This window comes from Panthera uncia, chromosome E1 (assembly GCF_023721935.1).
Source record: "Panthera uncia isolate 11264 chromosome E1, Puncia_PCG_1.0, whole genome shotgun sequence".
Taxonomy (NCBI): Eukaryota; Metazoa; Chordata; class Mammalia; order Carnivora; family Felidae; genus Panthera; species Panthera uncia.
In genome coordinates, this window is record NC_064814.1 from 44,414,339 (window position 1) to 44,438,122 (window position 23,784).

Sequence of the window (23,784 nt, forward strand, 5' to 3'; positions counted from 1 at the left end):
GAGAGAGAGAGAGAGAGAGAGAGAGAGAGAGAGAGAATCCCAAGCAGACTCAGCAGACTCTAGGCTCAGCATGGAGCCCAGTGCAGGGCTCGATCCCATGACCCTGGGATCATGACCTGAGATGAAATTAAGAGTCAGAAGTTAAATCAACTGAGCCACCCAGGCACCTCTTATTATAAATGTTTAAATATTTGTTTTGTGGTTATCTTGGAGATTAAAAAATGAATCCCTGAGTTATTTACTATCTTCAGTTAGTACTTTTGCCATTTCCTAAACAATAGAAGAACCTTACAACAATTTACCTCCATTTGCCCATCTTTCCATTTGTACTACTATCATGTGATCATGAGTTCTTATTTTATATTTAATTTAATTATTTTTTAAAACCTTATTATTATTATTTTTTAGTAATCTCTACACTCAATGTAGGTCTTGAATTCACAACCCTGGGATCAAGAGTTGCATGCTCTACTGACTGAGCCAGCAAGACACCCCTCATGAGCTATTTTTTTGTTTGTTTTTTTTTAAGATTTTGTTTTTATTTATGTATTTATTTTTTTAAAGATTTTATTTTTAAGTAAATCTACATCCAACATGGGGCTCAAACTTACAACCCCAAGATCAAGAGTCACATGTTCTACCAGCTGAGCCAGCCAGGAGCCCTGTGAGTTGTATTTATCTATTTAAAAAAACAATTTTTTAAAGTTTTTATTTTTTTATTAAAAAAAATTTTTTTAAACGTTTATTTATTTTTGAGACAGAGAGAGACAGAGCATGAACAGGGGAGGGGCAGAGAGAGAGGGAGACACAGAATCGGAAGCAGGCTCCAGGCTCCGAGCCATCAGCCCAGAGCCCGAGGCGGGGCTCGAACTCACGGACCGCGAGATCGTGACCTGAGCTGAAGTCAGACGCTTAACCGACTGAGCCACCCAGGCGCCCCCATAAAGTTTTTATTTTTAATTAATCACTATACCCAACACGGGGCTCAAATTCACAACCCCGAGATTAAGATTTGCAGGTTGCACCAACTGAACCAGCCAGATGCCCCTCCCTGCCATGAGTTATTTTTAAATATAGAATGGTTCATAGGTTCTTAGCTCTAAGAACTGAAATAAGGTAGTGCAATTCACTAAGATAGGGACCACTGGAAGGGACTGTGAGTTTGATTTTGAATATGTTGAATTTTTTTTTTCAGCGAGAGAGAGAAAAAGAGGGGGGGGGGGGGGGTGGGGAGAGAAAGAGGCAGAGAGAGAATCCCAAGCAGGCTCCATGCTTAGTGTGGAGACCCACATGGGGCTTGAACTCACAAACCCATGAGATTATGACCTGAGCCAAAATCAAGAGTCAACCAACTGAGCCACCCAGGTGCCCCTGGATATGTTCAATTTTAAGTATCTTTAGGACTTTTAAGTAGTCAGCTGGATTTAGAGATTTGAGTCTCAGAAGGGAGGTGAGGGCTGGACATAAAATTTTAAGGATAATCAGCATACAGAGGAGGTAACTGATGTCATGGGTGTACATGAGACTGTATCAGTTGAGGATACAGAGTGGAAAGGAAAAAGAGCCTAGGTTGGAGTCTTGAGGAACTCCAATAGTAAATGACCAAGCAAACCCTCTTCATTTATATTCCTTTCCATGCACCAAAACTTCAAATGATTCTTGTGGATTAGGACATCTTGGTGTTAGTAAGCCATATCCAACTACCTTGGGATAACTCTGCTACCATTGCTATTCTCATCAATAGTTGTCTATCATTTTTAGAAATTCTGTAAAAGGAATCCACAGATCCCATAGAGATTTAGACAGTATTTTTCAAACTGTAGGTCATGACTCAGTGGGTCATGAAATCAGTTTAGTGGGTCTTGATTAGTATTTTTTAAATGAGATAAATAGAAAGGAAAATATCAAGGTATATCATACGCAGTAAGCATTTATACTCTCTACCATGGTGAACTTACCCAGTCTGCAGCTCAAAATACCATGTATGACTCCCATATTTCTATCTCCAGCCCAGCGCTTTCTCCTAAATGTCGTGCTGACTTAGACACCTCCACCTGGATGTCTATTAGACATCTCAAACTGAACTAGGAACCCCTGATCTTCTTTTCCAAAACTGTTCCAAAGCAGTCTTCCCAGGTGATGGTAATTTCATCTTTCTTAGGCCTAAATCCCTAGAGTCACTTTTTACTTCTCTCATCCTCTAATATATCACATTCCATCTTTCAAGGAATGCTATGAAGTCTACTTTCAGAATCCAACCATTTCTCGTCAACCCCACCACCACCACCCTGGTCCAAATTATCATCACCTCATTTTTCACCTGGATTAATGTGACAGCCTCCCAACAGGTTTCTCTAATTCCACCCTTGCTTGTCCTATAGTCTATCCTCAACACTGTGGTCAGAGTAATCCCTTGAAACAGGAGTTAGCAAACTTTGTGGAGAGTCTGAGAGTAAATATTTAGGTTTTGTGGGCCAAGAGGTAAAATTGAGGCTCTTACAGAGGTAGTTCTATAAGAAAAGAGAAAACAAATTTCTATAAAATTTTTATTGATACAACTTAAAAAATAATTGAGTATAATGTCTTGTAATACCAGTCTACTTTTTTTTTAAGTTGGTTCCCCCCCATCCTCTGGCCGCCCTTCCCAACATCAAGAGTCACAAGTTCTTCTGACTGAGCAGGCCAGGCACCCTGCGTAATATAGGTCTACTAATGAGAATGGATTTTTTTTTTAATGAATTTTACTTAATTGGGATTCAAAGCCAGTGTTCCCAAATCATCAAATCAACTGTAAATGCTTATCTGTAAAAACCATTCTTAGTTGATGGTCATATAAAAACAGGCAGCAGGACGGATTTACCCTGCAGGCTGTAGTTTGCTGACCCCTGCTTTAAAATATAATCAAATCATATCGTTCTCTCAAAACCCTGGGAATTAGTTTTCTACTGTTGGGTAACAAATTACCACAACTTCAGCAGCTTAGAACACCCGTTTATTATCCTCACAGTCTGTTGATCAGAAGTGCAGGTGAGTCTGGCTGAGTTCTCTGAATAGGGTTTCACAAGGCTGAAATCAAGCCAGTTCTTTCCAGTTCTAAGTCTGAGGTCCTCACTTCCTTGCTGGCTATCAGCCAGGAACTACTCTTAGCTTGAAGAGGCTGCCTGCATTCCTTGTCATGTGGTCCCCCTCCATCTTTAAAGTCATTAAAAGCACATGCGTATCTCATGGTTTGAATCTTTTTGATGTTCCTTTATGCTACCAGCTGGGAAAAACGCTCTGCTTTTAGAGGGGTCACCTGATTAGGTCAGACCCACTCAGATAATTGTGTATCAAGGTCAACTGACTTGGGAGTGTTGGGGAGGGGGCATCATCTTTAGAAGTCTGCCTACCACGCCTTGCAATAATCTCCTACTCAGAGTAAAAAGAAAAGGCACGTAGGAGGGCCAACACGACTTGTACCACTTGCTGTCCCCCAACCCCCATGCATGTCTCATTACCTCTTTGATATTATTTCCTGCTCCTCCCCCTCTGGTTTACTCTGTTCATGCACACTAGTCTTCTTGCTGTTGCTTAAACATGCCAGACACATCCCACCTTGGGATCTCTGTCTGGAGTACTCTTCTCTCAAATATCTAATTTGTTAACTCCTGTATCTCCAAGACTTTGCTCAACTTCCACTTTTTCAATGAGACCATATCTGATCACACTATTCAGAGGTGTTTTTTTTTTTTTAAGTTTATTCATTTATTTTTGAAAGAGAGAAAGAGTGAGCACAAATGGGGGAGGGTCAGAGAGAGACAGGATCCCAAGCAGGTTCCGCACTGTCAGCACAGAGCCTGATGAGAGGCTCGAACTCATAAACAGTGAGATCATGACCTGAGCCAAAGTCGGACACTTAACTGACTTAGTCACCCAGGTGCCCCTGATCACACTGTTTAATACCACAACCTGCACTCTCACTCCTGGCACTGCCTATTTCCCTTATCTTGTTCTATTTTTGTTTTTTTTTTCTACTATACTTAGCACCTTTAACATACTATATCCTTATATGTGCTTATTTATGTTTATTGTCTGTCTCTCCTTGCCACAATTATGCTCCTCAAGGGTAAGGCTCTGTGTCTATTTTGGATTCACTAATGTATTTTTCTTTCTTTCTTTTTAAGTGGTAAGGTCCTTTTCTTTTTTTTCTTTAAGTTTATTTATTTATTTTGAGAGAGAGTGAGCATGTGCACGTGGTGGGGGGGCAGAGAGGGAGAGAGAATTCCAAGCAGCCTCTGCACAATCAAGAGTCTGTTGCCTACCTGACTGAGCCACCCAGGCACCCCCCTTTTTAAATTTTATTTATTTAGGGGCGCCTGGGTGGCGCCTCAGTCAGTTAAGCGTCCTACTTCAGCTCAAGTCATGATCTCGCGGTCCGGGAGTTCGAGCCCTGCATCGGGCTCTGTGCTGACAGCTCAGAGCCTGGAGCCTGTTTCAGATTCTGTGTCTCCCTCTTTCTCTCTCCTCCCCTGCTCATGCTCTGTCTCTCTCTTCTCAAAAATAAATAACCGTTAAAAAAATTTTTTTAAAATAAATTTTATTTATTTAAAAATAATTTTTAATGGTTATTTATTTTTGAGAGAGAGAGAGAGAGAGAGAGAGAGAACATAAACAGGGGAGGGGCAGAGAGAGAGGGAGACACAGAGTCCAAAGCAGGCTCCAGGCTCTGAGCTGTGGGCACAGAGCCCAACGTGAGGCTTGAACTCACAAACCGTGAGATCATGACCTGAGCTGAAGTCGGATGCTCAACCGACTGAGCCACCCAGGCCCGCACACCACCCCCCCTCCTCCTTTTTTAAAGTAAGCTCTACTGCCCAATGTGGAGCTTGAATGACCTTGAGATTAAGAGTCACATGCTCTACTGACTGAGCCAGCCAGGCACCCCTCATTGATGTATTTTTTGTTCACTAAGCATATAGCACAGTGTCTGACACAAAACAGGTGATCAATAAAAATTCGCTGAATGAAGTTTTGGGAAACTCTTGTTGTAATTTTCTGTATACGTATGTATGTACTAGGTTATGATATAAAATAGAATTTCTTATTGAGGATGGTAGTCAAGAGAGTTTGAATATATGACTCCTAAAGTCCTTTCTAAATGTGAGCGCTTATAAATTTCTATATGCAGCTAGTAAATCTCCACTATATCTTTGGGAGATGGCAAAGTTCACAGCCTACTTTCCACAGCACGGCATTGCTTACTGAAACCAAAACACCAAAAAAGCTATCTTGTCTGTTCTATAACAGTAGGTGAGGGAAAACTGGAAATAGCAAGAACTGCTGAATGCTCCAAAATGTAAAAAATCTGAACTTAATCCTTCCATGAAAAAGAGATAGAAATTGAGAGAAAATGGCAAAAGAGAACATTTTCGAGGCCAACATTTCCCTGGTTAAAGCTTTCATTCACTTACTGAAGAAGCAAAGAGGAGTGAAGAAAGATATCGCTCAAAGTCTCTGCAGTAGAGATTGTGACCTGAATGGACTTCGGGAGCAAAGACCACTTCTGAAATACATATGATTTCCACTCATCCACAGGCAGATCCATCCTACTTTAGGTCTATAAAATGAATAAGAAAATAAAGAATTCAGATTTCTACAAATGCACAATCCTAGAAAAATCAAGATTTCACTCAAGCAAATGGGAAACAACCAAATCAATTCTTGTGGTCTTTTTCTGTACTTTACATGCTGAGGATCTATATTCTCTCACACTGAACATCCTTTTATTCAGAAATATTTATTGAAGGCCTACTTTGTTCCACAAAGGACGCTTGCCTCTTAGACCTCCATCTCCCAAGATGCTCAAGTCAGAAACTGAGACATCCCAGGTTTTTCTCTCTCCTCAGCAACTATTAAATTAACAAATGTTTCTATGTATAGTTCAGTTTTTTTCTTTCAATCCCCAGGTCATTCCTTTAGTTCAAGTCCTCACCATCTCTTGTCTGGCGTAACTAGTTTCCATGCCCTCAGTCCCCTACCTGGCTTTCTAAATTCAATTCATCCTTCATATTGAGACAGATGTCCATCCTCTGCCTTAAATTAATCAATGCTCCTCCAAGCATTTAGGGAAGCCCAGTACAAATCCTTCACTATTTGACCTGGGGCTTGTTTTCTTCCTTTTTTTCAAAATTTATTTATTTTGAAAGAGCGAGGAGGCGAGGGGCAGAGACTCCCAAGCAGGTTCAATACTGTCAGCGAGGCGCTTGACAAATGGCTTGAACTCACCAACTGTGAGATAGATAGATCATGACCTGGGCCAAAATCAAGAGTCAGATGCTTAACTGACTGAGCCACCCAGGCACCCCTACCCCTGGCTCATTTTCTAATGCCTAAGTCATCTTCCTCTGTAACCCACTATCCTGAGCTACTTAAAGTTATCCCCAGCTTGCCAGGCTATTCACCTCTCCAGTTTGTGCATAGGCTTCGCATTCATCCAGGCGCATCCTTATCCTTACAGTCCACCTGACAAACCTGCACACACCCTTCAGGGCTCAGTTTGAATGGCACCTCCTTTGGGAAGCCTTCCCTGATTTTCCATCTGTGATCGCAGCACACTTTGTGTCTCTCCTGAGGCCCATATCATGTCTACTTGGAGTGAGGACCCCTCACTGTGGTAACTCCCTGGACAGACCATACTCTCCTCTGAGGGCAGGGACTGGATTCTATTTACCTTCAGAGATCCCCACTGTGCCAAGCTCAAGGTCTAGCACCGGCGGGAGCTCCGCCCTGGGTTGAGAAAGTAGTCAAGTTACTGCTTGACTATGGCCAGCAGCAGGGTTATCAGGGAACAGCTCTCTCTTCCAGTCGGCCCGCCAAAGGCCGAGCCAGGCTTTCCACCGAGAAGCCTCTCGGCAAGCTTCCGGAACTGCACCTCGCGCCCTTGGTTAGCGCTCGCGTCATCCTCCGCGCGCCCCGCGGCCCAGGCCCCGCCCCTAGGCCGCTTGGGAGACTAGGTCCTGAACCAGTGCTCAGGCGTGTCACGTGGGCTGCTCGCAGCTCCTCGGCCAACGCGGTGGCTGCTCCGCCCTTAAGCCCGCCTCCGTGCCCTGCGCATGTCGGAAAGCGGGGGTGGTGCCTGTAGCTCCTTGGCCCAATAGCTTTGGAGCGCGCGGGGCCCCGGGAGTGAAACAGGGGCTGCGGAGGATCCGGAGCGCGGGAGTTGGTGCGGCGGGGGCATGGTGGGCCACCTGAGCGAGGGGGCCATTGCGGTGAGGAGACGCCTGCGGGCCAGCGGGCCCCGGGGTAGCTGTGGGCCCTGGCCGTGTCGGGGTGGAGAAGGCGAGAGAGGCTGGAGGCTATGGGGAGAGAACGCGGGAGAAGATAACGGGGGTGGGACAGGAAACCGTCGGGTGACTCCCTAAAATCATCACTTTCTCCTCGAAGGAGTTTTCCTGTCCTCTTTTAAATATGCCCGTGTTTTTTGTACTTAAGAAAACGAAGCAAAATGAACTTGTTTGTCCCCCATCTCCCTCCTTTGGCTAGTCTCTGTCTCCTTCCCTCCCCTTGTCCACAGCAAACTTCTCGAGAGTTGTCGTTTCAGCACACCTCGGGTTAACCCATTAACAGACTCCAATCCATCGTTCCCTTCGATCGCTATAGAAAGAACGCTGGCTGAAGTTAACAGTGCCTCCTAGTCGTTAAATTTAACAGCCACTTTTCAGTTTTCAACTTAACCAACAGAGTTCTCAGCAGCGTTTGAGTGTGTTGAGCATTACTTCTTAACTTAATGTTTTGGCTTTTTTGGCTTGGCTTGCCCGATCTTTCCTCGTCTTGTTTGCAGGTCCCTCATTGTAGGTTGTTTACTCAAGGTTATGTTCTAGGCCCTCTTCTACCAAGACATACCATTACCATCTATATGTCAGTTGCACACAAGTGTCTTTGTCCGGAACCACCTTTTAAAACTTTTTGTTTATTTATTTTTGAGAGACAGAACGCTAGCGGGAGAGGGGCAGAGAGGGAGAGAGACAGAGAATCCCAAGTAGGCTCTGGGCTGTCAGCACAGAGCCCTATGCAGGGCTCATGCGGGGCCTGGACTCACAAGTTGTGAGTTGTGACTTAACGAAGAGTAAGTTGCCTAACAGAGCCACCCAGGCACCTCTGGAGCCACCTTTATCTGAAAGACAAACCTCTATTTTCTGTCTGCCCACCCGATACCTCAAAGAGATTTTAAATTCAACATATCCCAAAGTAGATCCATTATTTTAGTAAGTTGGGGCCTCTTGGTGTTCCCTATAGGGATGAATGGCACCATTATCCACTAAGGTATGCTAGCCCGAAATTGTGGAATCATTCTTCTTGCAGACTCCCATCACTTTAGATGTCCAGTCCATCACCGAATTTGGTTTTACCTCCACACATTTCTCTTAAATACATCTACTTCTCTTTCATCCACTCTGGCATCATCATTTCTTGCCTGGACTACTCACTTCCACCCGGTGTACCCCCCCCCCCCATTCCCATCATTGCATATTCCCTCTTGTTCTTGCTTCCTTTCCAGCTTTTAAAAAGTTTTTTTTTTTTTTAATTTTAATTCTAGTGTAGTTAACATACTTCTATTAGTTTTAGGTGTACAATATAGTGATTCAACAATTCTATACATTACTCAGTGCTCATCATGATGAGTGCACTCTTAATCCCCATCACCTATTTTCCCCCATCCCCCCCCACCTCCTCTCTGGTAACCGTCAGTTCTCTATAACTAAGAGCCCGTTTCTTGGTTTGTCTCTCTCTCTCTTTCTCTTTGTTTCATTTGCTCATTTGTTTTGTTTCTTAAGTTCTACATGAGTGAAATCGTATGGTATTTGTCTTTCTCTGACTGACTTATTTCGCCTAGCATTATACCATCTAGCTCCATCCATGTTGTTGCAGATGGCAAGATTTCATTCTTTTTTTATGGCTGAATAATATTCCATCATATATATACGTACCGTATCTTCTTTATCCATTCATTTACCAATGGACACTTGGGCTGTTTCCATAATTTGACCATTGTAAATAATGCTGCAGTAAACATGGGGTTCATATATCCTTTTGAATTAGTGTTTTCATATTTTTTGGGTAACTACCCAGTAGTGCCATTACTGGATCCTAAGGTAGTTCTATTTTAACTTTCATACTGTTTTCCATAGTGGCTGCAGCAGTTTGCATTCCCACCAACAGTGCATGAGGATTCCTTTCTCACCTTATCCTCATCCAGGTGTGAGGTGCTATCTCATTGTGGTTTTAATTTGCATTAACCTGATGATGAGTAATACTAAGCATTTTTGCACGTTGGCCATCTGTATGTCTTCCTTGGAGAAACGTCTGTCCATATCTTCTGCCCATTTTTTAATTGGATTATTTGGGTTTTGGTGTTGAGTTGTATCAGTTTTTTATATACTTTGGATACTAAGCCTTTGTTGGATGTCATTTGCAAATATCTTCTCCAATTCAGTAGGTTGCCTTTTAGTTTTGTTGTTTCCTTAGCTGGGCAGGAACTTTTTGTTTTGATGTAGTCCCAATAGTTTATTTTTGCTTTTCTTTCTCTTGCCTCATGAGACATAGCCAGCAAGATGTTGCTATGGCCTATGTCAGAGAAAATATTATTATTTTAAAGTACCTGTGGGTTTTTTTAAAGTTTATTTATTTATTTTGAGAGAGATAGGGAGAACGAGCGGGGGAGGGGAAGAGAGAGAGAGGGGGACAGAGGATATGAAGTCTCTGAGCTGACAGCAGAGAGCCCAACGTGGGGCTTGAACTCATAGACCAGGAGATCATGACCTGAGCCGAAGTTGGATCCTTGACCGACTGAGGCACCCAGGTGCCCCTATTTATTTACTTTTGAGAGGTAGGGAGGGAGATAGATAGAACCAGTGGGGGCGGGGGAGATGGGGCAGGGGACACAGAAGATCTGAAGTGGGCTCTATGCCGACAGCAGAGAGCCTGATGCAGGGCTCAAACTCACAGACCATGAGATCATGACCTGAGCTGAAGTCAGATGCTTAACCAACTGAGCCACCCAGATGCCCCAAGAAGAAAAATTTTTTTATTTCAGTTTCTTACTTGTTTATTTATTTAGAGAGAGTGTGCACTTATGTATGAACTGGAGAGGGGCAGAGAGATCGGGAGAGAGAATACCAAGCAGGCTCCCTGCTGTCAGTGCAGAGCCTGATGTAGGACTTGAACTCACAAACTGAGATCATGACCTAAGCTGAAATCAAGAGTCAGACGCTTAACTGACTGAGCCACCCAGGTAACCCGACAAAATTTTTGTGTTTGTGGTGACTGAGTGTGGAGCACCTTTGCCAACTCTGATTATCAGCTAAAGCAAGTAGTATCATTTTAGTTCAAAAGACACCGGCCCAAAGGGTATGCAACTGACACATAAATAGGAGAGACATTTGGGGCAAGAGCTAACATCATAAAAGAAGAGATTATGCATGTAACTACTGTGGTAAACAGGATAAATAGCGTTTGTATCTTAAGTTACTGGGTAATATAAGGAAAGGAGAAGGGAACTAATATTTTTGCCATTTCCATTGTGCCAGATACTTTATGTATAATACTCAATACTTACAGTAACCCCATAAGGTAGATTTTTATAATTACCTGCATCTGCACTGAAATTAAAGTGCAGAGAGGTTAAATAATTTGTCAATGGGGTGAAGATTTGGATGGATGCGCCCTTGACTACTACATTCTGTTGCTTTGTATTTTTTAAAATTTATGTACAATTGACACACAGTATTCTATTAGTTTTAGGTGTTCATCATAGTGATTTGGTATTTTTATAGGTTAGGAAATGATCCCTATGATAAATCTGGTTACTGTCTGTCACCATACAAAGTTATTACATTGTTACTAAATTCCCTGTGTTGTATATTACATCCCCATGACCCTTTTTTCTTTTTTTAAATCTGGAAGCCTGAACCTCTTAATCCTCTTCACAAATTTCACCCACAGCCCCAATCATTCCTCACTCTTGTAATCAGTAGTTTGTTCCCTGTATCTGTCTGTTTCTATTTTGTATTTTATAGATTCAGCATGTAAGTGACATCATGTTATTTGTCTTCTCTGTCAGGCTTATTTCATTTAGCATAATACTGTCTAGGTCTATCCATGTTGTCACAATGGCAAAATTTCTTTTTTATGGTTGAGTAATATTCCTGTGTGTGTGTGTGTGTGTGTGTGTGTGTGTGTGTGTGTCTATGTTTATGTCTGTGTCTTTGTTCATCTGTTTATGGACATGTGGTTTCCTTATCTTTGCTATTGTAAATAATGCTTTTTGAACATAATGGTGCATATGTCTTTTTGAATTGGTATTTTTATTTTCTTCAGGTACCTACCCAGAAGTGGAATTGCTGGGTCATATGGTAGTTTGATTTTTATTTTTTTGATGGGCCTCCACACTGTTTTCTGTTGTGACTGCACCAATTTACATTCCCCACCAACAGTGTACCAGAGTTCCCTTTAGTCCACATCTTTGCCAACACTTCATATTTTTTGTCTTTTTGATAGTAGCCAATCTGTGATTTTGATTTGCATTCCCATGATGATTAGTGATGTTGAGGATCCTATGTATCTGTTGGCCATCTCTACGTCTTTGGGAAAATGTCTATTCTAAAGTCTTTTGCCCATTTTTTAATTGGGTTGTTGCTTTGTATTTTTTTAAATATTTTAAAAATTTATTTTGAGAGACACAGACACACAGACACACACAGCAGGAGGGTGGGGGGTTGGGTGGAGAGAGAATCCCAAGCAAGCTCCAACCCAGCATGGAGCCCAGTGTGAGGTTGGATCCTACAAACCTCGAGATCATGACCTGAGCCAGAATCAAAGAGTTGGATGCTCAACATACTGAGCCAAGGTGTCCCGAGGCAATTTTATTTTAAATGTACATATCATGTTATATGTCCCAGAAGATTTAATCTTATATGCACTATTTATGATGACACAAACAGTAATAAGTTAATATATGCATGTGGTTTTTATTATTTTTTAAAATTTACACCAAAGTTAGCATATAGTGCAATCATGATTTCAGGAGTAGATTACAGGGATTCATCCCCTATGTATAACACCCAGTGCTCATCTCAACAAGTGTCTTCCTTAATGCCCCTTGCCCATTTAGCCCATCCCCCAACCCCTCCAGCAACCTTTAGTTTGTTCATTGTATTTAAGAGTCTCTTATGTTTTGTCCCCCTTCTTGTTTTTATATTATTTTTGCTTCCCTTCCCTTATGTTCATCTGTTGTTTTTTTTTTAATGTTTATTTATATTCAAGAGAGAGACAGAGTGAGAGTGGGGGAGGGATGGAGAGAGAGGGAGACACAGAATCCAAAGCAGGCTCCAGGCTCCAAGCTCCAAGCTCCAAGCTCCAAGCTGTCAGCACAGGGCCTGATGCAGCGCTCGAACTCACAAACTGTGAGATCATGACCTGAGCTGAAGTTGGACGCTTAACCGACCGAGCCACCCGGGTGCCCCTCATCTGTTTTGTATCTTAAATTCCATATGAATGAAGTCATGATATTTGTCTTTTTCTGACTAATTTTGCTTAGCATAATACCCTCTCGTTCCATCCACATAGTTGCAAATGGCAAGATTTTGTTCTTTTTGATTGCTGAGTAATACTCCATTGTATATATATATCACATCATCTTTATCAAAATTCTTCTGTCGATGGACATTGGGCTCTTTCCATACTTTGTTGTCAATTGCACTACTATAAACATTGGGGTGCATGTGCCCCTTCAAAACAGCATACCTGTATCCCTGGGATAAATACCTAGTAGTGCAATTGCTGGGTCGTGGGGTAATTCTATTTTTAAATTTTTGAGGCACCTCCATACTGTTTTCCAGAGTGACTGCACCAGTTTGCATCCCCACCAGCAGTGGAAAAGAGATCCTCTTTCTCTGCATCCTTGCCAACATCTGTTGTTGCCTGAGTTGTTAATGTGAACCATTCTGACAGGTGTGAGGTGGTATCTTATTGCGGTTTTAATTTGTATTTCCCTCATAATGAGTGATATTGAGCCTTTTTTCATGTGTTAGCCATCTGGATGTCTTCTTTGGAGAAGTGTCTATTCATGTCTTTTGCCCATATCTTCACTGGATTATATGTGTTTTGGGTGTTGAGTTTGATAAGTTCTTTATAGGTTCTGGATACTAACCCTTTATCTGATATGTCGTTTGCAAATATCTTCTCCTATTCTGTTGGTTGCCTTTTAGTTTTGCTGATTGTTTCCTTCGCTGTGCAGAAGCTTTTTATTTTGATGAGGTCCCAGTAGTTCATTTTTGCTTTTGTTTCCCTCGCCTCTGGAGACGTGTTGAGTAAGAAGCTGCTGTGGCCAAGATCAAAGAGGTTTTTGCCTGCTTTCTCCTCGAGGATTTTGATGGCTTCCTGTCTTACATTTGTCTTTCATCTATTTTGAGTTTATTTTTGTGTATGGTTTAAGAAAGTGGTCCAGGTTCATTTTTCTGCATGTTGCTGTCCAGTTTTCCCAGCACCATTTGCTGAAGAGACTGTATTCCATTGTATATTCTTCCCTGTTTTGTCAAAGATCAGTTAGCCATACATTTGTGGGTCCATTTCTGGGTTCTGTATTCTGTTCTATTGATCTGAGTGTCTGTTTTTGTGCCAGTTCCATACTGTCTTGATGATTACAGCTTTGTAATACATCTTAAAGTCCGGGATTATGATGCCTCCAGCTTTGGTTTTCTTTTTCAGGATTGATTTGGCTATTTGGGGTCTTTTTTGGTTCCATACAAATTTTAGGATTGTTTGTTCTAGCTCTCTGAAGAATGCTGATGTTATTTTGATATCGATTGCATTGAATATGTACATTGCTTTGGGCAGTATCGACATTTTAACAATATTTTTTCTTCCAATCAGTGAGCATGAAATATTTTCCATTTTTTGGTATCTTCAATTTCTTTCATAAGCTTTCTATAGTTTTCAGTGTATAGATTTTTCTCCTCTTTGGTTAGGTTTACTCCTAGGTATTTTTGTGGTTTTTGGTGTAATTATAAATGGGATCAATTCCTTGATTTCTCTTTCTGCTGCTTCATTATTAGTGTATAGAAATGCAACCAATTTCTCTGCATTGATTTTATATCCTGCAACTTTGCTGAATTCATGGATCAGTTCTGGCAATTTTTTGGTGGAATCTTTGGGTTTTCCACATAGGGTATCATGTCTTCTGTGAAGGTGAAAGTTTGACTTCCTCCTGGCCGATTTGGATGCCTTTTATTTCTTTGTGTTGTCTGACTCCTGAGGCCAGGACTTCGAATACTGTGTTGAATAACAGTGGCAAGAGTGGACATCCCTGTCATGTTCCTGACCTTAGGGGGAAAGCTCTCAGTTTTTCCCTATGGAGGATAATATTAGTGATGGGTCTTTTGTATATGGCTTTTATGATCTTGAGGTATGATCCTTCTATCCCTACTTTCTTACGGGTTTTTATTAAGAAAGGATGCTGTATTTTGTCAAATGCTTTCTCTTTATCTACTGAGAGGATCATGTGGTTCCTGTCCTTTCTTTTATTAATGTGATGTATCACATTGATTGATTTGCAGATACTGAACCAGCCCTGCGTCCCAGGTATAAATCCCACTTGATCGTGGTGAATAATTCTTTTAATGTGTTGTTGGATCCGGTTGGCTAGTACCTTGTTGAGGATTTTTGCATCCCTGTTCATCAGGGAAATTTATCTGTAGTTCTCCTTTTTAGTGGGGTCTTTGTCTGGTTTTGGAATCAGGTAATGCTGGCCTCATGGAATGAGTTTGGAAGTTTTCCTTCCATTTCTATTTTTTGGAGCAGCTTCAAAAGAATAGGTCTTACCTTTCTTTACGTGGTTGATGGAATTCCCCTGGAAAGCTATCTGGCCCTGGACTCTTGTTTATTTGGGAGATTTTTGATTACTAATTCAGTTTCTTTACCGGTTATGGGTCTGTTCAGATTTGCGATTTCTTCCTGTTTCAGTTTTGGTGGTTTGTATGTTTCTAGGAATTTGTCCATTTCTTCTAGATTGCTCAATTTATTGGCATATAATTGCTTATAATATTCTCATATTATTGTCTTTCTGCCGTGTTGTGATCTCTCCTCTTTCATTCTTTATTTTATTTATTTGGGTCCTTTCCTTTTTCTTTTTGATCAAACTGGCTAGGGTTTATCAATTTTGTTAATTCTTCCAAAGAACCAGCTCCTGGTTTCATTGATCTATTCTATATTTTTGGTTTTGATATCATTGATTTCTGCTCTAATCTTTACTATTTCCTGTCTTCTGCTGGCTTTGGGTTTTATTTGCTGTTCTTTTTCCAGCTCTTTAAGATGTAAAATTAGGTTGTATACCTGAGACATTTATTCTTTTTTAGGAAGGCCTGGATTGCTGTATACCTCCCTCTTATGACTGCCTTTGCTGCATCCCAGAGGTTTTGGGCTGCGGTGTTACCATTTTCATTGTCTTCCATGTACTTCTTAATTTCCTCTTTAACTTCTTGGCTAACCCATTCATTATTTAGTAGGATGTTCTTTAATCTCCAAGTATTTGTTGTCTTCCCGAATTTTTTATTGTGGTTGATTTTGAGTTTCATAGCATTGTGGTCTGAAAATATGCATGGTATGATCTCAATCTTTTTGTACTTGTTAAGGGCTGATTTGTGTCCCAGTATGTGATCTGTTCTGGAGAATATTCCGTGTGCACTCAAGAAAAATGCGTATTCTACTGCTTTAGGATGAAATGTTCTGAATATATCTGTTAAGTCCATCTGGTCCGGTGTGTCATTCAGAGCCATTGTTTCCTTGTTGATTTTCTGCTTATATGATCTGTCCATTGCTATAAGTGGGGTGTTGAAGTCCCCTATTATTATGGTATTATTGTCAATGAGTTTCTTTATGTTTCTGATTCATTGATTTATATATTTGGGAGTTCTATGTTGGGGGCATAAATGTTTGTAGTTGTTAGATCTTCTTGGTGGATGGACTCCTTAATTATAATGTAATGCCCTTCTTCATCTCTTGTTACAGTCTTTATTTTAAAATCTAGATTGTCTGATACAAGTATGGCTATTTGGCTTTCTTTTGGTGACCATTAGTATGATAGATGGTTCTCCATCTGAAGATACTTTCTTTTTTTTTTTTCTTTTTTTCTTTTAATTTTATTTTTTATTTTTTTAAAATTTACATCCAAATCGTTAGCATGTAGTGCAACAGTGATTTCAGGAGTAGATTCCTTAGTGCTCCTTTGAAGATACTTTCAATCTGGAGGTGTCTTCAGGTCTAAAATGGGTTTCTTGTAAACAATACAGAGATGGATCTTGTTTTCTTATCCATTCTGTTACTTTTGATTGGAGCATTTAGTGCATTGGCATTTACAGTGAGTACTGAAAGATATGAATTTGCTGCCATTGTGTTGCCTGTGGAGTTGGGAGTTTCTGGTGGTGTTCTCTGGTCCTTTCTAGTCTTTGTTGCTTTTGGTCCTTTTTGTTTTGTTTCATCTTTTCTCCCCTCAGAGAGTCCCCCTGGAAATTTCTTGCAGAGCTGGTTTAGTGATCACAAACTCCTTTAGTGTTTGTTTGTCTGGGAAACTCTTCATCTCTCCTATTTTGAATGACAGCCTTGCTGGATAGAGAATTCTTGGCTGCATATTTTTCCAATTCAGCACGTTGAATATATCCTGCCACTCCTTTTTGGCCTGCCAACTTTCTGTGGATAGGTCTGCTGCGAACCTGATCTGTCTTCCCTTATAGGTTAAGGACTTTTTTTCCCTTGCCACTTTCGTAATTCTTTCCTTGCCTGTGTGTTTTGTGAATTTGACTATGATATGCCTTGTTGATGGTTGGTTTTGTTGAATCTAAATGATAGTTCTCTGTATCTCCTGGATTTTGATGTCTGTGTCTTTCCCCAGGTTGGGAAAGTTTTCTGCTATGATTTCATGCATGTGGTTTTTAAATGAAATAGAACAGGAAGGTGTTTGATGAAATTATTGATGTTTGGCCCCACCCTGCCCCAGTTCCGTTCCCTAGAAACTTTTAAAAATTCATACTGTATTGAAATTCAGTGTGATTTACACACCATAAAACTGTGATATGTATAATAAATATATATAACAAAGCTCAAGATGTGTGCAGTTTGACAAGCTTTGGCAAATTCCCCATCCTGTAATGCCAACCTAGACAAACCAGAGTTTTAACTTCTGTTTTTTATCTTTATAGGTTAGTTTTAACTATCCTAAAAATTTTTTTTTTAGTGTTTGTTTTTGAGAGAGAGAGACAGAGTATGAGCAGGGGAGGGGCAGAGAGAGAGGGAGACACAGAATCCAAAGCAGGCTGCAGGCTCTGAACTGTCAGCACAGAGCCTGATGCGGGGCTCAAACTCGTGAGCTGTGAGATCATGACCTGAGCTGAAGTCGGACACTTAACCAACTGAGCCACCCAGGCACCCCTAGTTTTAACTGTTCTATTTTTTTTTAAAGTTTATTCATTTTTGAGAGAGAGCAAGCAGCGAAGGGGCAGAGAGAGAGGCAGAGAGAGAGAATCTCAAGCAGGCTCTGCACTGTCAGCACAGAGCCCAATGCGGGGATCAAACCCATGAAACGTAAGACCATGACCTGAGCCAAAACCAAGAGTCGGACGCCTAACTGAGCCACCCAGGTGCCCCTTGACTATTCTAAAACTTCATATAAACTTGAGTCTGGCTTCTTTGTCTAGCAAAATGTTTTTTGAGATTTATCCATGTTGTTTCAGTAGTTTGAGCCTTTTTTTGCCTTTTATTGTGAATAATCAATTTGTTTAATTTACCTATTGTTAAACATTTGGGTTATTTTCATTTTTTGGCCATTACAAATGAAGATGCTGTGAACATTCACATACAAATCTTTGTAGAAATATATTTTTATTTCTCTGGGATAAATACTTAGGAATGTAATTGCTGAGTTACATGTTCAGTGAATGTTCATAAGAAATTGCTAGACTGTTTTCTAAATCGATTGTGAGAATTCTAGTTGCTCCATATCTTTGCCAACACTTAATTTTGTCAGTCTTTTTAAGTTTAACCATCCTAGTGAATGTGTAGTTTTATTTTGTAGTGGAATATAGATCTGTGTTTTTTCTCTTAGAACGACTTTGTTTTTTTCTGTCCGGTAAAACTAATGACATCATAAAATGAGTTCAAAAGTGTTCTCTTCTATTTCTTGACAGTTTATGCAAGATTAGTATTTTTTTTCTTTATTAAAAAAATATATTTATTTATTTTGAGAGAGAGAGAGCACACGAGCAGGGGAGGGGCAGAGAGAGAGAGAGAGAGAGAGAGAGAGAGAGAGAGAAAGAGAGAGAGAATCCCAAGCAGGTTCTGCGCTGTCAGCCCAGAGTCTGATGTGGGGCTCGATCTCATGAACCATGAGATCATGACCTGAGCCAAAATCAAGAGCTTGGTGCTTAACTGACTGAGCCACCCAGGAAACCTCCCCCCACTTTTTTTTTAGTAGGCTCTATGCCAAACATGGGGTTTCAGTTCATGACCCTGAGATCAAGACCAGAGCTGAGATCAAATTGGATGCTTAACCCACTGAACTACCCATACGCCCCCTCTGTTGGAATATTTTAAATTATAAAATCAGGTTTTTTTAATGGATATGGTACTGTCTAGATTCTCTGCATTTTGTATGTCAGTTTTGATAATTTGTGTTTTTCAAGGGACTTAGCCATTTTATCTTTTTCATAAAGTTGTTCCTAATATTCCATTATCTCTTGTATATATAATCTAACATATATGATATATAGTGATGCATTTTTCATTTCTGATATTGAGAATATTTGTTTCTTTTTCTTGGCCAGACTAGCTAGAGTTTTATCAATTTTATTGATATTTTCAAAGAACCAGCTTTTAGTTCAATTGTTTTTTCCTGTTGTTTATCCATTTTCTATTTTGTTGATTTTTTGCTCTTTTATTATTTCCTTCCTTCTGTATGCTTGAGTTTAGTTTATTCTTTTCTGGCTTCTGGTAGAAGGTTATATAATTGATTTTGGATTTTTTTCTTCTCTAAGGATTAAAGCTGTAATTTTCCCTTGAAGCATTGCTCTAGCAAATCCTATAAGTTTAGATAGATTGTATTTTCATTTTCATTCTGTTAATAATACTTTCTAATTTCTCTTGTGATTTCTTTCTCAATAGATGGGTTATTAAAGAAGTTTACTGTTCACGGTGCACCTGGCTGGCTCAGTAGGTAGAGCATGTGACTCTTGATCTCGGGGTTGTGAGTTTGAGCCCCATGTTGGGTTTAAAAAAAATAGAAGTTTACTGCTTAGTTCCCAAGTATTTGGAAATTTTGTAGATATCCTATTAGGATTTTTAGTTTCATTCCAGTGTGGTCAGATAACGTGCTCTCTGAATTCAGTCTTTTAACATTCATTGAGACTTGTTATATTGCCCAACTTATGGAACCTTGATGAAAATGTTCCAGGGGCACTTAAAAGAATGTTTATTCTGCAATTGTTAGATGATCTAATTAGGTCAAGTTGGTTAATAGTTAAATCTTTTATGTTCTTCTACATATTTTTTTTTTTATCTCTTTGCTTTTTCCATCCTGAGGGAAGGAAGTTGAGACCACCAATTATAATGATGGACTTGTCTATTTCTCTTAACTCTGTAGAGTTTTGCTTCATGTCTTTTGAAACTTTGTTATTAGGTGTATATATTTATCATTGTTGTGCCTTCTTCAGGAATCAACCCCATTATTAGGAAATGTCCTTTTTTATCCCTGGTATTATTCTTTGTCCTGAAGCCTTCTTTGCCTGCCAGTAATGATGCAGCTTTTTCCAGGGTTTAATTTTTAACCTGTGTCTTTATATTTGAAGTGCAGTTCTTGTAGACAGCAGATAGTTGGATCTTATTCATTTTGACAATTTTTGCCTTTTACTTGGAGTACTTGAACCGTTTGTACTTAGTATAGTTACATGTTTGGGTGTAAGTTTTTTGTTTTGTTACTTGTTTTCTCTTTGTCCCATCTGTTGGTTGTTGTTGTTTTGTGGTTTAGCTTTTCCTGACTTGTGGATTATTTGAGTATTTTTTATGATTTGAATTGATTTCCACTATTGATTTATGAGCTATACTTTTTTTTAAGGAGTGCTTTAGAGCAGTTCATCTTAGTTTGGACAACCATTACAAAACACTTTTTTTTTTCAAGTTTTGTTGTTCTAAGTATTTGCTTCACCAAATGTGGGGCTTGAACTCACAACACCCCTATCAAGAGTCACATGCTCTTCCAACTGAGTCAGGTGCCCCTATTACAAAATACTTTAGACTGGATGGTGTAGAGAACAGATTGATTTCTCACAACTCCAGAAGTTGGGAAACCCAAGATTGAGGTGTCAGCAGATTCATTTCTGGGTGAGGGCTGTGTTTCTGGCTTGTAGCTACCATTATCTCACCATGTGCCCACATGACTTCTTCTTTGTATATGGGAAGAGAGAGCTCTGGTGTCTCTCTCCTTTTTTTTTTTTTTTTTTTTTTTAATGTCTGTTTATTTTGAGAGAGAGAGAGAAAGCATGTGTGTGTGTGCAAGCTGGGGAGAGGCAGAGAGAGAGGGAGAGAAACCCAAGCAGGCTCTATGCTGACACCCCTGCTGCCATGCCCAAATGACTGAGCCACCCAGGTGCCCCAAGGTGTCTCTTCTTCTAAGGGCATGAATTCCAATGTGGGGGCTCCACCTTCATGACCTTATTAAAACAAATTACCTCCAAAGGCCCCACCTTCTAATGTCATCACATTGGGGGTTTGGGCTTCAACATATGAATTTGGGGAGGTGGGACACAAATAGTCTAAAACATGGTGGTTCTCTTCTTGTTTTTTTATAATTTATTTTTTATTTTTTCATTTTATTTATTTTGAGAAACAGAGACAGAGCACAAGTAGGGGAGGGGCAGAGAGAGGGAGAGAATCCCAAGCGGGCTCTGCACTATCATCACAGAGCCCTATGAGGGATTCGATCCCACAAACGTTGAGATCGTGACCTCAGCCAAAATCGAGAGTCAGATGCTTAACTGACTGAGCCACCCAGGAGCCCCTCTCTCTCTTTTTTAATTGAAGTATGGTTGATACACAATGTTATATTAATGTTTTAGGTGTACAGCACAGCAATTGGACAAGTCTACATGTTATGCTGTACTCACCATTGAATGTTTTGATCTTAGAATACTTGTCTTTGATTTTTTAATGTTTAGCGTGCACAAGCGCGACGGGAGGGTGGGGGGCAGAGAGAGGAGGGGACGGAGGATCTGAAGTGGGCTCCTGCAGGGCTCTAACTCAGTGAACTGCGAGATCATGACCTGAGCAGAAGTCAGATGCATAACTGACTGAGCCACCTAAGTGCCTGTCACTTTATTTTTTGAGAAAAGATTTACTCAGTTCCAAAGTTTGAATAACCAGTTTGTCATTTGGCCTTTCAAGTAAAAATGATGTTCCGTGAAAAAAGTGGCTAGTTCAACTCACAGCTCAAACAGTTGCACAAGTGGTGACAGCCAGTACTCCAGTATGTGGCAGAAGTACTTTTTGCCTACTTCCCATGTTGTTCCACAGAGTATTTAAAATTTTCTATAAAGAATATGGAGTTGTTTTGGCAGATTGTTGATTCATTGACTTACAAATCAGCTGATCCCTTGGAGATTGGAATGGGTCCAGAATAGCTTTTACTTTGGGTCTAGTTTAGTCCTGTTTCTGAAGCATGACCTTTCTGGGGTTTCTACTGAAAGCAGCAGGTGTTTATTGAGTTTTCTGCACTCAGGCTGGTGAGAGCTCAGCTGTGTTCTAGCCTGTGTGAGCTCCACTCATTTTTCAGTTTATAGCTAATACTTAAGCTTTGCCTGGCCGTGTGGAGTCTCATTTTGTGTATCCACAACTTAGAAGTCAGCCAGAGACTCCTGGGAACCCCTGTGTGGGTTATTGAGGCTCTAACTCTGTGTAGCTTGTCATCTCTGGTATTCTGCATCCACGAAATCCAACTAAGTTGCCTCCCTGAACTCTGTGCTCAGTAGGACTGCCACGTTCTTCTTGGGTTCCCTCTCCACACTGTGATCCAAGAGTGCCTCTGTGCAGAAAGCCAGGAGGATTGTAGTGTTCCCCTCATTCGTTTCTCTTTTTTCAGGGACCACAGTCTTGCTCTGCCTGTTGTCCAGTATTTGAAAAGTTTATGTATTTTTGTCCAGTTTTTTCGTTGGTGGTGCTGTTTATTTCAGCATGGGCAAGAGCAGAGGTCAGAGAACCAGTATTCACTACTGTTGGTTTTTTTCTGATGATTACCTTTATTTATTTTTTTAAATTTCTTAAATGGATTTTTTACTTTTTTATTTATAAGTAGGCTCCAGGGCCAATGTGGGGCTCAAACTCACGACCCTGAGATCAAGAGTTGCATGTTCCACCGACTGAGCCAGCCAGGGACTCCTCTGATGGTTACCTTTAAATGGTGGCTTTTTAAAAACAAACTAAAAACCTGATTGGTGGTCTGTTTTTTGTAGATACTATTTTCATAATTGCTAATAGAGACATGAGATTTAAAATCCAAACGGTTTTGGGTGCTTAGGTGGCTCAGTCAGTTGAGCGTCCGACTCTTGATCTTAGCTTAGGTCTTGATCTCAGGATTGTGAATTCAAGTCCCCCATTGGGCTCTGTGCTGGGCGTGAAGCTTACTTTAAAAAAAAAATGCAAAAGATATAAAAATTGGATTCAGTGTGAGGTCTCCCTCCCACCTACGGCCCTACTCGCCAGTTCTCTCAAAAGAGGCAACCAATGTTACATACACATCTCTTTAAGGCTGCATAATATTATTTTAAAGATTTCCCATACTTACCTAATTATTATTTTTTTAATTTTTACATTTATTTATTTATTTTTGAGAGACAGAGAGGGAAGTGGGGGATGGGCAAAGAGAGAAGGAGACACAGAATCCGAAGCAGGCTCCAGGCTATCAGCACAGAGCCCGACACAGGGCTCGAACTCACAAACCGCGAGATCACGACCTGAGCTGAAGTCAGATGCGCACTCAGGCGCCCCTCTAATTGTCTGTTAATGGGCCCTATAGGCAAATTAATGTGCTGTTCTGAATAATGAGCACAAATGTGATGCCTGTATTTTGGATGCAGTAATTGTATTCTTGTTAAGCCAAGTATTGCACTTTTATGCTTTTATGATTTTATCCAAGTGATAAAACTTTACTAGATTTTCAGATGACATGCTCCGAAAAGTCTCTTTAATAATGTTATCTGTGGTTTATTACAAATACCAAACTGTAAAAATATGTCAGATTTGGTCATGATTTGAATGTAGATCTCATTCTGTGTTTACTCTTTCAGGCCATAATGCAACAGGGAGACACTTCCATAAAACCTGTCCTCCAGGTCATTGTGAGTACCTGTATATGTTTTATGTCAAGCATTTTAAAAACTTCTATGTAATTATACATTACATTTGATGAAGCACATGTCGATTTCATGTCCATTTTGGGAAATTCTCTCCCTCATCACAAAAAATAGGCCTGTCCTGTTGTAACTGCAGGAGAGGAGCTAGGGCTGGGTTTTTTTCTTCTTCAATATAAGTTAGCCAGAGTTAGACTTGGGGATTTAGATTTGAGCCTTCGCCTTTCTATTCTTGCCACAATTGATGGAGGCTGTAGTGCTGCACATCATTAGTATTGCCTCCTTACTTTTTTCTTCCTGCCCTGAGGTTTGTCTTTCTTAAATCTGCCTTATGTGGGCCTACAATGAATGTGTCTGCTTAAAA

The 23,784-nt window shown here is 40.4% G+C and overlaps 2 protein-coding genes across 3 annotated transcripts in view; one reads left to right on the forward strand and one right to left on the reverse strand.

Annotated features, from left to right (window-relative positions):
* Positions 1 to 6,899, reverse strand: part of SMYD4 (SET and MYND domain containing 4) — a 70,995-nt gene extending 64,096 nt beyond the window's left edge. For both annotated transcript variants that reach the window (XM_049636749.1, XM_049636750.1), the window contains exons 1-2: positions 6,710 to 6,899; positions 5,451 to 5,596 (exon numbers count right to left, since the gene is read on the reverse strand). In XM_049636749.1, the coding sequence (XP_049492706.1) occupies positions 5,451 to 5,584 (134 nt within the window). In that variant the 5' untranslated portion in view covers positions 5,585 to 5,596; positions 6,710 to 6,899. The remainder of the gene's footprint in view (positions 1 to 5,450; positions 5,597 to 6,709) is intronic.
* A 196-nt stretch (positions 6,900 to 7,095) lies between these two features.
* Positions 7,096 to 23,784, forward strand: part of RPA1 (replication protein A1) — a 74,169-nt gene continuing 57,480 nt past the window's right edge. Inside the window, exons 1-2 of the mRNA XM_049636751.1 lie at positions 7,096 to 7,247; positions 23,358 to 23,408. Coding sequence (XP_049492708.1) covers positions 7,215 to 7,247; positions 23,358 to 23,408 — 84 coding nt within the window. The 5' untranslated portion in view covers positions 7,096 to 7,214. The remainder of the gene's footprint in view (positions 7,248 to 23,357; positions 23,409 to 23,784) is intronic.